Source organism: Gossypium raimondii, chromosome 1 (assembly GCF_025698545.1).
Source record: "Gossypium raimondii isolate GPD5lz chromosome 1, ASM2569854v1, whole genome shotgun sequence".
NCBI classification, from domain to species: Eukaryota; Viridiplantae; Streptophyta; class Magnoliopsida; order Malvales; family Malvaceae; genus Gossypium; species Gossypium raimondii.
The window spans coordinates 51,158,907-51,171,334 of NC_068565.1; the positions used below are offsets into that span (position 1 = coordinate 51,158,907).

Sequence of the window (12,428 nt, forward strand, 5' to 3'; positions counted from 1 at the left end):
GGATGACCAACTTCCAGTGTAGTGAAAGGGAGTAGATCGCGCCACACCCCAAAATTTCCATTGCTCCATTTATGCCCTTCGTATTGTTTCATCCTATTTTTTCAATGTTAATATTATAAAAATATAGACTTATAATTTATTGGGTTTTGACATTGGTTTTGTGTATGAACCAAGATGAAAATATTCAAAAACTTGATAATGATACACTAAAAAGAATTCCATGGATAAAAGAGAAACCCCCATAGCTGTAGAACCATTGAATCAGTACAATACCCAAGGGTAAGACCTAAAACGAAACACTTAGACATAGAGCCCAACAAAAAATGAAGATGCAACAGTTGTTTTCAAGTCAGGGACTACTGAGTCACTGTGGGAAGCAGTATTTCATGCATGAATTATTATGACTGAGAAACAAAAAGGAGTTAATATATAATTTGCCCCCTAATCGTGTTCATTTGTATCTAGTTGCTCCCTTAATTTGTATTCTGCCAATTAAGTTAGTCCCTCTGCACTAACTCCATAACCCTTGAGATAGTTGTTCCCTTTAACATATTGGTTAGGAATAGGGATGTTCACAGTTCGATTAAAATTAAATTAACCGACCGAATCAATCTAATTCAGTTAATTGGTCGGTGGCTGAATTTAGTTCGGTCGAAGGTCAGTTAATGGTTTTTTGGAATTTTCAGTTATCAATTAATTCGGTTCAAAACCGGGTAATTAATGGAATTAACTAATTAACCGAAATATTTGTTATTTTCAAGACTTATGTGGTGTTTCTAATGTCTTATTTGTTGTTTTCACCTCCATTTAAAAAATTTTGAACTATTAAATAAAAGAAAATGAAAATCAGCAATTATGTTTTATACTTATTTTAACCAAAAGATAAAAACATATAAATTTCGATTAATTTGGTTAACTGACTGAATTAATCGAAATATTTTGATTCGGTTAATGGTTAGATTTACATTTGAACGCCCCCAGCTAAAAACGCCACGTCAATACATTACAAACTAACAGTGTTAACGCAGAGAGACCAACATAGTCAACAAAATACAAGTTCAGGGACCATGTATTGTATATTATCCGAACAAAAAAACAAAGATCCCTTGAAGTTTGAGAAGCAGCTGTCAAATACACACACTATTACAACAACAATACTATGTTGATGCACTTGTGGTTACAATGAAAGGTACACCAGCCTTTTCATGGCTGCTCTGCTCTTACCCTCCCCTCTCACTACTCATCTTTATTTTTGCATTTGCAGGGTGTACTACTATTCCTTGAACAAAGCCGACGCACTGCCAATACTGCACACATTTTTCTCTCTTTTTTTCACCTCTTCTTTTTAAATTATTATTCTTAAAATGAAGTACCTGTGAATAGTTTCAGTTTACCGGCTTGACTTATGGAAGTAGAGTCCCTCTATCTAAAAGGAAAAAACAGGCGTTTCTGTCTCATCCTATAATCACAAATTTCACTACTAACCTTTATGTTTTCTTTTTTTTCAATTTCATCCTTATTTTTGAGGGGCTAAATTTGATTATTAACTTTTAAAAAAGAGTTGGAAAATACTGACTAAAATATTGACAATATTGATTTTTTAAACTAAAATATTGATTAAATAAAGAATTCTAAAGAATATAAAACCATAATTTAGGGATGACAAAAGCACTCAAAACAAACGGTTACGACCAAATCCAATGAACTCAATTCTCTATTATGCCTAACATTTTGCTTTCCCTATCTGCCAGTCATTCAAGTCTCAAGAGGCTAAACGTATTTGCTAGCAGCACGTAACATAAAACAAAGATTTCAAAAACCATAAAACAACAAGTCACTTTCAAACCAAGTCTAATTAATTGACCAAATGTTGTTCATTTCAACCACATATAATACATCAGCTTAGTAGCTTTGATGAGCTTTACAACAATAAATATGATCAATCAAGTAGCCTAGCCTAACCTTCTTATATACCGGCATTTCGGTACACCCTCGAATTCTTTTTTTCATCGATTTGCCTACCGATAATATAAGATGGGGGTGGCATGGTAATAAGCTACCTTTCGGTTCTGCAGTAGAAATGGGGGGTGTTCGAGTTCATGATCACCGGGGGGAAATGGTGTTGGAGGAAAGTTGCGTTGGGAACTCGGAGTTGGCCAGCAGCAGCTGATGGTGAAGTAATTATTGAAGATGAGAATCCTGATGATGCTGCACTAGGGAAGAGTGGCATTTCTTTTGTTCCACCATAAGGACCTTGGATTTGCCATGGTGGGGAATCTACTTCTATCCTCTTCTCTATTGCTCTTTCCTGTAAATAAATAAACAAAAACCGTAAACCGACACCGTTGTTTCGAACTACGGGTAGGAAATAGTTTTGCAAATTAGGGGTTAACCAAAGAGATGTGGAGCTTATACCCTATAAACCGGAAAGAAACTGGGGTTTGCAACATTCCAATTCGGAACGTGCTTGAATGCTGTTGCTTGGCCAAGACTAGGTTGAACCCTCATTGTTGCCGGAGCAGAGTTCTCGAACTGAAACGGGCGAATATAAGCAACCAAATGCATCCTTCAATCAATGAACTGAAATAAATTTTAAGGATGTAATCAACATTACCCTTGCTCCACTCGCAACAGGCAAGCCATCATAGCCGCGCTGGAAAGGAAAGTTGCTTGAATTTTCATTCTCCTTTTGGAGATTGGACGTACAAGGGGGTGCTATGCCCAAGTTCAAGTCAAGAACTCGATTCTGGTCTGTAACAAGAGGACCAACAATTTAGAGGACACTAAAAAATTGTTTAAAATATATGCAGATTGAAGATGACAACTCTCAAAACAAAAAAGTACCTCCATTTTCAGATTCGGAGATTAGTTCCCCCTCGTAGGTGCTTGGCTCAAAGTTGGTGACCGCTTCTCTTCCATTACATTTTATAGCAGCCTTATCATAAGCCCTGATATTCAAACAAGAACAACATAGATCGAGCTGGTTGAGAAATCAAAAAATTGGTACCATTACAAGAAAATTTATGATCTACACACCTTGCAGCTTCTATTTCACTATCAAATAGCCCAAGATATATGTACCTGCAAGAAAAGAATTATGATAAACCAATCAAAACCAAGTTTCCAACAGTTACCAATTCATAATTCAACTTCTTAGTTTAATGTCACCACTTAAAACAACATATAGACCAAAACACTAATACCATTTTAGACTGTTTAGGTTAAACCGACCGATTCTAATAACGAACGTCTGATATGCCTATGCATGCAACACGGGTACACTCAACTTTTTTCAAGTTTCTCTCGCATATTCAGAGGATCATGCTCGATACAATACACCATATTCATATTCTACCATAGATTTTATATATAACAAAAGTTTGAGTACTCGGACTTTATATATACCAAAGTTATATATAATAAACATAATTAAAGATCAACACTAACTAAATGAAATTAAGGTCATAAATTAGCAAAAGGAAGCTTACTTCTTGCCAAGAAGTTGCCCCATTCGAGCCTCCCATCGGCCGCATTTGTGCAACGTAACGCCCCTGTATTTAGAACTTCCTCTTGAAAAACCGGTGCTCTGCCTACGCAGGATATGCACAAATTCTTCTTTTGTGAAATTACTCATCTACAAAAACAAAAATGAATCATTCAATTGAATTTAAAAGTATTATTTCGGAAGGCATAAATTAAGTTCATTTAATCACATTTAAATCCCTAACCTGTTTAATATCATCATCATAATCACTAACGTTAAAATTAATATCTGCATCGGTTCCTCGAAACTTGATTGCTGCTCGATCATATGCTCTGTTAAAAATCAAAATATTTTTTTTTTTTTTAAAACCCAAAATTTCAAAAATATATGACCAAAACATGAGAAGAAAAATTTACCTTGCCGCAGCATGTGCTGTATCAAACCCACCTGTAGAAATAAACAACAACCCAGATTTTTTAAAGATTTAAAATTTAAAACCCATCATTTTTAAAGCTTCAAAAAAAGCAAAAAAAAAAAAATTTGAGAATAATGGATCGAATTCTCCTCACCCAAGTACACTTGTTTCCCACAATCCCTACATTTTTAGAAGGACAAAAAAAACCCAATGAGAAAAAAAAAGTTTAAACAGTATAATTAAGCAAAATGAGCTAATAATACTGCACATATGTATGAATGTATGTATGCATGTATGTATGTATGTATACACACATGTATATATAAATTTACCAAATATGAGATTCCCATCGTCCAGTTCTACGATAAAACGTGACGCCACGATATTGAGAGCTTCTAGAACGGGGACCACGTCGACTCTTCTTTACTTGTTGCCTTAGCTGAACTTGCTGTTGATGCTGATGGGGTACGACCCTCTGCTCCGCGGCTACTTCGCCGGAGCCGGCGAGATCCAGCCATCCCGTTGACTTCCAGCCATTTCCTTCAACGTCGACCGGGAAAAGCGGGATGGTTGTCCGGTTGTTGTATTTATCCTGTTCTTCTTCTCGGCTGGCTTTGAGGATGTCGAAGGAGTAACCGAAAGTGTCGGTGGCAGCCGCGTTGGAAGAGGAGTCATCGTCGCCGGCGGTTGTCGCTGTGTCGGCGTTGACGACGGAGGAACCAAAGCTCCCGCCGGAACTATCCATTTGGTTGTTATTATAACCGGAAAAACCTCCGGCCATTGAATTGTCATCACCATCGGAAATAACAGTCAAGTTAAGATCCAGCACCATAACTAAAGCTTTAAATAAATGGGGAAAACAAAGAAAGGATTCAAAAGGGTCAAAAACAATGGAAAATATGAAGTGTAAAGAAGAAATGAAGTGTGGGTTTGAAGAAGGAGGAGGAGGATGTATCAAAGGAAAGCTATGGAAGGATTCATTTTAGGCTCTCTCTTTTTTTTAACAAATGGTTTGTGATTTGTGAAGGAAGGTGAAAGATGAAGCAAGCAACAAAGAGAAAAAGGAGAAGGGACGCCAGAGGGGTCCCTCAAAAGGGAACGATGGGACGTAAGAGGGAACAAATAGCTACCTATTTTGCCATTTTGATCATCCTTTTCTTTTTTCTAAATTATATTACAAAATCAAAAATCAAAATCCCACTCCATTGTTGCTTTTTCTTTTGAAATTCGTTATAAGCCAAATGTTTTTTTTTAGACTTTAAAATATTATTAAATTATAATTAAATTATTCAAAAAAAATTATTTAAATTATCAAGTTGTTAATTGTTTTCAAATTTTGACCCTATAACTTTAAATGTTGATTCAACGATTGATACAATAGATTAGTACCCATCAATGAGTAAAAGCTTAAATTCATCTATCTGATAGTTAGTGTCGGAGAAAAAACTAAATTGTGAAAAAGGAAGAGAATGATAGATTTTGATTGGTGCAGGCAATTCGAACAGAGAAATCCGTACAACTTAAATAAAAACTTTTAAATAGTTCAATAAATTTTTGAAGTTGAGTGATCAAGACGTAAACATTCTAATAGTTTAGTGAACTTAGGTGTAGTTTAACTCTCTCTTTTTTAGAGTTCTTCAAATTTGTGTCAATATCTATTTATATTTGAATCCATGTTACCCTAATTATTGTAATAGCAATGTTGTCAACTAAACTAAGACTCAGTCGATAAAGTGTTAAATGTTAGGTTTAACACATGTGTAAATCATATTTTAGACCGATACTAAATAGCTTAATTTCCATTTTGATTAAATTTTTGGCTTGTTTTATTTGTTTCGGCCCTTTTCAGTCAATGATGTGTCTTCGATTTATACGGATTGATATAAAATTTTATTATTTTAAAATAAATTTTAATATTTTTTATTTAATTATTTTAAATTTTATACAATTAAATTTTAAAAATAAAATATAGTCATTTTCATTAAGTAATGAACATAATTAATAATAATAAAATATATATTTGAATATAAATATATTGGATGCATGTAATTGAGGTAAATATGAAAATATTGATAAATTCAAAATAACATAACAAAATATATCAATATTAATATCAAAATTAAAATGATACATTTATCAATACAACAGTAATTATCTTAAAATTTGATTATGCTTTTACTTACAGCCTAAATCGACAGTTAAAATGATCAAATGGTTAATTGATATGAGTAATGTGGAATTAAATATTTTAAAATTTAATCACGAGAGTTAGATGAGATGATAAGAGTCTCTCGTACATTAATAAGTGGTCGAGGGTTTGATCTTTATCCTGGACATGGAGCAGTTTTAAAACTTATGGCTAACATTTACCCCTCAATGGGCCTGCAAAATTCGGATGATTAATTATTAGGCTTGATTCGGAAAATACATTAAAAATTAAAAAAAAACATTTTAAAATTTGAAACTAATTTTTATTGTAAAAAATAAAAGTAATGATTATTTATTTTTCACTTGGATTGCATTAATATCGAAATGCAAGTATTGTCAGGAAGAAAGAAAGATATTTAAGAAAAAAATATTTAAAAAAAAAGGAAATAAAAGAAGGAAATCGAGTGTGACTAGACAATCACTAGGCCTAGGCTAAGCCACTATTGCTAGAGAAACCGTCCCCCACGGCCCCACACTCCACCGCCTGCCCCTTATTCGACAAGTGTCCTTCATCCACTTCGTTTCCTCTTAGGTTTTCAACGGCCATGATTCAACCTTCCATATATTATTATTTTTGTTGGATAAATTGATATTAAATTAATTTTATTTAATTATGAAAAGTTATAATATAAATTGTAAGGACAAGTACAACTACATGTCTGATAAACTACAATATTATGTAGAATCAACAAATACGATACACAACATGCGGAGAATTGGACAAAATCCAAAAAAAAAAAAAAACCCAAACATAACTCATATAAGACAAAGGCATGGTGAGAAATAAATCCACATGTCACAAATATAGATAGTGGGATTCAAACTTGAGCATTCTAGATCTCGGACTTCAGCTCTTGCCAACAATGCTTTAGGTTGAAATTTGAGTTTGAATATTGTAAATAAATAAAAAATTTAATGATAATAAAGAGTGTGGGTTCAAATAAAATACCCATGAGTTCAAAATATATGTGAATATTAATGGTATTTTTTTTGTAAATAATAGGTTCAAATTTAAATATTGAATTTATTATATGTCATGATTTTTTCTTAAATTTTCAAATTTATATTATTTACAACATTTTACGAATTCGAATAATATATCAATTTTAATTTTAAATTATATTTATTTTTCATTTAAGTATATTTATTGTCTAAGCCTAACCTCATTAAAACATAGATGTTAGCATTTATTATAGTTTTACATGTTATTTTATATATATAATCGAGGGTAGGGGCGTAGATATTAAGGATTTAATTTAAACATTTATACCACCTAATATAATAAATGTTTATATGAGTAGGTTTTTGTAAGTTTGAGATATTTCGTGTATATAATTAAATTATTGCTGATACTGGTGTTCAATAAGGAGAAGATAAGAAGATGATGATGGTAGTGACTGTGAAATTAGTTTGTTTGTGACAAACGGAGAGATGGAAGAACCGAGTGAGGAAAAGTAGGAGGAGGAGGAGACATGAGAGGGGTAAGTAAGTAGGTGAAAGACTTAAGTGATGAGAAGAGAGAGATCCTTCATACATCATGTGCTGAGGTATATATAAGGAAGGTCCCCTTGTGTGATAGTGTCCATTATATGACCGTTGTTGCCAAACATAGTACTATGTGGTCTCGTTCTGATATTCTCCTTGCTAATGTAGTATGAGATTGTTATGCCTCGATGGTTTTCATGAACAATTTGTAGCGAGTGGCTCCCCTGCAAATGGTGTGAGACACGTAAATGGTGAGTCATAAATTATCAACTAGATGGTCACAATTGATGGTACAAGATGGAGGGCCATCATCGAATGTCACTTCTCGTGCATCACGTGTCTAAGCTGGAGTAAAGGTATAACAATTATATATAGTATTTTATATTTAAATATTGATGATTTGATAAATTTTATTACTTGATATTTATACATTTCACATAATTTTTTAGATATATACAAATTGTTAATTAATATCAGTCAATATAAATTAAAACTATATATATAAAGAATAGAAATTATAATTATAATTAAATAAATTATCTTGCCATTATCTTTTTCTTTTCTAGTATGGTTTGCATTTATAAAATAAATTCTCAAATATAAGGTGGTTGACAATTATGATTATGTTTAAATTACAAGTAGAAGGGTGTTTTTAAAAAAGAAATAATATTTGATACATTGTCGATAAATAATATTTGATACATTGTCGATAAAGGTGCTCATGGGCCGGGCCGGGCTGGGTTTGGGCCAGGCCCAGAAAAAATTTCGACCCGCATCCTAGGCCCGGCCCAAAATATGGGCCTGGGATTTTGTCCATGCCCTGCCCGGGAAAATTCCTAAGCCCGAGCCTGGCCCGGCCCATTTTTTAATAAAACACTAAAAATTTATTTTAAAAATAAAAAAATTAAAAAAAGTATTTTAAAAATAAAAAATAAAAATATATATTTTTATTATATTCGGGCCAGGCCAAAAAAGTGGTGCCCAAGACCCAACCCGTTTTCTACACGGGCCTAATTTTTTGCCCAAGCCCATATTTCGGGCCTATATTTTTACCCAAACCCTCCCATATTTCGGGCGGGTCGTCGGGCCGAGCCCGGCCCCCGGCCCATGAGCACCTCTAATTGTTGATAAATTTAGGGTATTGGGTTTAAGTGGTTAGGATATTGAGTTTAGGGATTAGGGTTTTAGCATTTATTTATAAGTAATTATTATTTAATCATGTTTAAATAAAGTTATTAGTGTTTATTTATAAGTTCTTCACTATTATTTATTTTATTTAATGAATATATGTCATGTTATTATTCACTGATGATGCATCAAATATTCTCCCTTTTAATAGATCATCTCTTTTCTTTTCATAAAAAAATTTCTAACCGCTCAATTTTTTAAAACTAAAACTTTGCTTCGATGACAATGTCGCGAGCCTTTGGGCTGGTTGGTAGTCGCAGTTTCTTCAAAAAAAAAAATTTCTTCACAGTTTTATTCTGTTTTTAATTTCAATCCACATTATCGTGGTTTGTCCACAGTTTCGTGATTTTATTTTGTTCACATTTTTCGTGGTTTTTTTTTAATTTGTTTTATTTGAAAGCAATTTGACTTTATTTATACTTTTAATTTTTAGTCATGTTCTCGTTTATATACGCGATTTGCCAATATAAAGGTTCGTCGTATTTATTAGGAACCATTCTCGAAGGGTTTTATAATAATACACCATAGTGACGATGTCAATGATAATTTGAGATGACGAGGACGAAGATAAACTACATGAGACTTGTCTTTTTGTACATCATTGACGCGATAGGTCTCTTGAGGCTTTTGACATTTTTTTTAGATTAGTGTTCATTATCAAGTTGTGTTGATGATGGTAATGCTAGGATGCAAATTTCAGCGATTTAATCAAGTTGGTACATCTCTGATTAGTTTCTGAATTTATTTCAGTGTCGCAGTTACCTTTAAGTTATCTTTCTCTTTTTCTTTTTAGATTATTTTACAGACATGACATTTGTACATTAGTTTGTAATGATTTATTTATCGTTTGTATTATATGTCATGTCTTTGTATTAATGATGTTCATGACTCCTATTAATAATAGTATTTTTAATATATATATATAATAATTTATGTAATTGAAATTGATAGAAATCTTATTTTAAAAATTCCAAAAATAAAAGCTTATTATTTAGAATTATTTAAATTTAAATTATATCTCATTTATTTTTTAATAATTAATTTTGTTTAAAATTATTCCAATCATTTTATTAAAAATTTCAGAAAAAATCACAAGATGTTTTACTATTTTTCGAAATTAACAAAATTTCTGTCTCTTGTTTAAATGAATAAAATGAAAAAAAATCAAAATAAGAAAGTAAATTTTATTTTATTTTTATTCCAAAAAGGGTAATGATGATCTAAAGAGGATCTTATATTAAATTAAGAAAAAAAAAAGAAAATAATAACAACAATAATAACAATAATAGAAATAGTTGGCCATTGTCTTAGGTTTGAAAGGGCAGCATCCGTACACGTCGCCCACATTTTAAAATGGCTCCACCTGTCCCATACATTGTGGGTTTAACCCGAGACCTAATGGGTCCACCCGAATCTATCAACAATTTATATAAATACTTAAAATAAATTTATTTTACTTAAATTGAAAAATAAATATTGTTATTTGGGGAATTTCCTAAAAGTTTAATATATTATTTAGTATCGGAGTTCGATATTTTTTATAATGTTATATTTTTTATTTTTGGTTTAATTTAATATATATATTTAACTTTTAATGTTTAATTTAGATTTTAAGGTTGATTTGATGAAAATTAATTATTAATATTATTTAGTTTAATTTTTTCATGATTTTTTAGAATAAATTTATTGTTAATTAAGAATTTAGTTTGTCATGTATAGTTTGATGAATGTGATTTAATTGAATTCTAAGGTTAATTTTATGAAAATTAATTGTTAATATTATTAGCTAATTATGATTTTTTATCAAATCAATTCTAAAATATGAATTAAGCACTAAAATTAACATTATTATCTTCAAGCACCAAAATGTATAAATTTTGTTAAATATAAGTATTCTATTGGATTAAAAAATAATACAAATATTACATTAAAAAAACGTGTCAAACTTATATACCAAATAATACGGTAAGTCTTTCTCGAATAAGCCTCTAACAATGGTTATTTACCAATGGTAAAGAGAATTACTTGTAGTCTCTTTCAAACTCTTAAATAAGAGGATAATATGTTTCAATACACTCGAATCCACGACCTATTGTGCTGACAACAATAATAATACCATTTGAATTAATACTCAATCAACTACGTGTGTGTATATATATATATATATATTTAAATTAAAAAGGAAAAAAATTGTCATTTTCAAGACGTAAAAATAAAATGCGACGTGTCCTCGGCAGATGCGAAAGAAAGAGGGTGCCAATAGCAGCATGTGCCTTTTTCCTACATACCCCACTCCATGTGCTTTCATAACCACATTCCTTAATTTTATTAATTTTTAATTAATTAATTTTAGGGTGAGTTTAGATGAGCAGTGAAATGCAGTATTGTGTGTTTACTTTTTGTTTTACATTACAGTATAATTATAGCATCTAATCTCACAATTACTGCTGTTTTTTTACTAATTGCATGTAAACGCACCGCCTATTCAAATCCATCCTTAATTTCAACGGATAAATAAAAAAATTCCAACTAAAATTAAACCGTCATTTTTTAAAATTATTTATTTTAACACATTCAAATAATTTAAATCGATTAAATTAAATTAAATTAAATTAAATTCTTTTGTTTAAGGGTAAACTCCATAAAAATAGAATAATTTAATTTCTAATTTTTATATTAAATACAATTATTATTCTAAATAAATATTTAGTTTAATGAGAATATTTTCAATTAATAGAATAAATACCTAGAATGCCTATGTATTATAAGGTTAGAAGGAATTTATTATTTTCCATCAATTTAATCCTTAATCCCTATATTATTAAAAAGTAAATAAATAACGACATTTGATGATAGTGATAACTATTTTAATTAATAAATTATAGGATAACGAGAAATTTAATCCATATGAAAATAACGAGGTAATTTAATTTTTATAATTATTTAAAATTGAGAGATAATAAGTACAATTTTTTTAACAATCTTCCCCTAGGATCCATTTCGGAAAAAAGATAATATGCAACTTCGAGCTGTCAATTATATCATTTATGGAAATGACAAACTGACTCGGAGAATTTCTGACACAAGTATTCAACTAGTTCGGACTTGTTTAGTGTTGAGTTGGGACCAAGACAACAAAAGTTCTTTTCGTCAAGAGGTTTGTGCTTCCTTTGTTGAAGTAAGGACAATGAGTGCGATTCGAGATTTCCTAAGAATCGACTTAGTGAAATCTCATATTTTTATATCGAAAAAGAAATGATCCGTCGAGTTCGTAATTGATTTCGATAATAGGTCAGATCATACCAATAAAAATTTGTTTTATTCCATTTATTCCAACGCAATGATTCAACAATCGTTTAACCAAAATCACGGAACTATTCATACGCTCTTGAATAGAAATAAGGAATCCCAATCTTTGATAATTTTGTCATCATCTAATTGTTTTCGCATGGGCCCATTCAACGATGTAAAATATCACAATGTGATAAAACAATCAATTAAAAAAGATCCTCTAATTCCAATTAAGAATTTATTGGGTCCTTTAGGAACAGCCCCCAAAATTGCGAATTTTTATTCATCACTTTACCCTTTAATAACTCATAATCAGACCTCGGTAGCGAAACATTTGGAGCTTGACAATTTAAAACA

At 31.1% G+C, this 12,428-nt stretch overlaps 1 protein-coding gene across 1 annotated transcript; it reads right to left on the bottom strand.

Annotated features, from left to right (window-relative positions):
• Positions 1-1,838: 1,838 nt before the first annotated feature.
• On the bottom strand, positions 1,839-4,982 carry LOC105786446 (APETALA2-like protein 3). Its single transcript, XM_012612887.2, has 10 exons — positions 4,232-4,982; positions 4,054-4,079; positions 3,901-3,931; positions 3,729-3,816; positions 3,489-3,634; positions 3,037-3,081; positions 2,845-2,948; positions 2,615-2,751; positions 2,416-2,532; positions 1,839-2,308 (listed from the first exon to the last, which is right to left on the bottom strand). Exons 1-10 carry the CDS (start codon positions 4,729-4,731, stop codon positions 2,057-2,059), a joined length of 1,446 nt encoding a protein of 481 aa, XP_012468341.1. The 5' UTR covers positions 4,732-4,982; the 3' UTR covers positions 1,839-2,056.
• Positions 4,983-12,428: the final 7,446 nt, after the last annotated feature.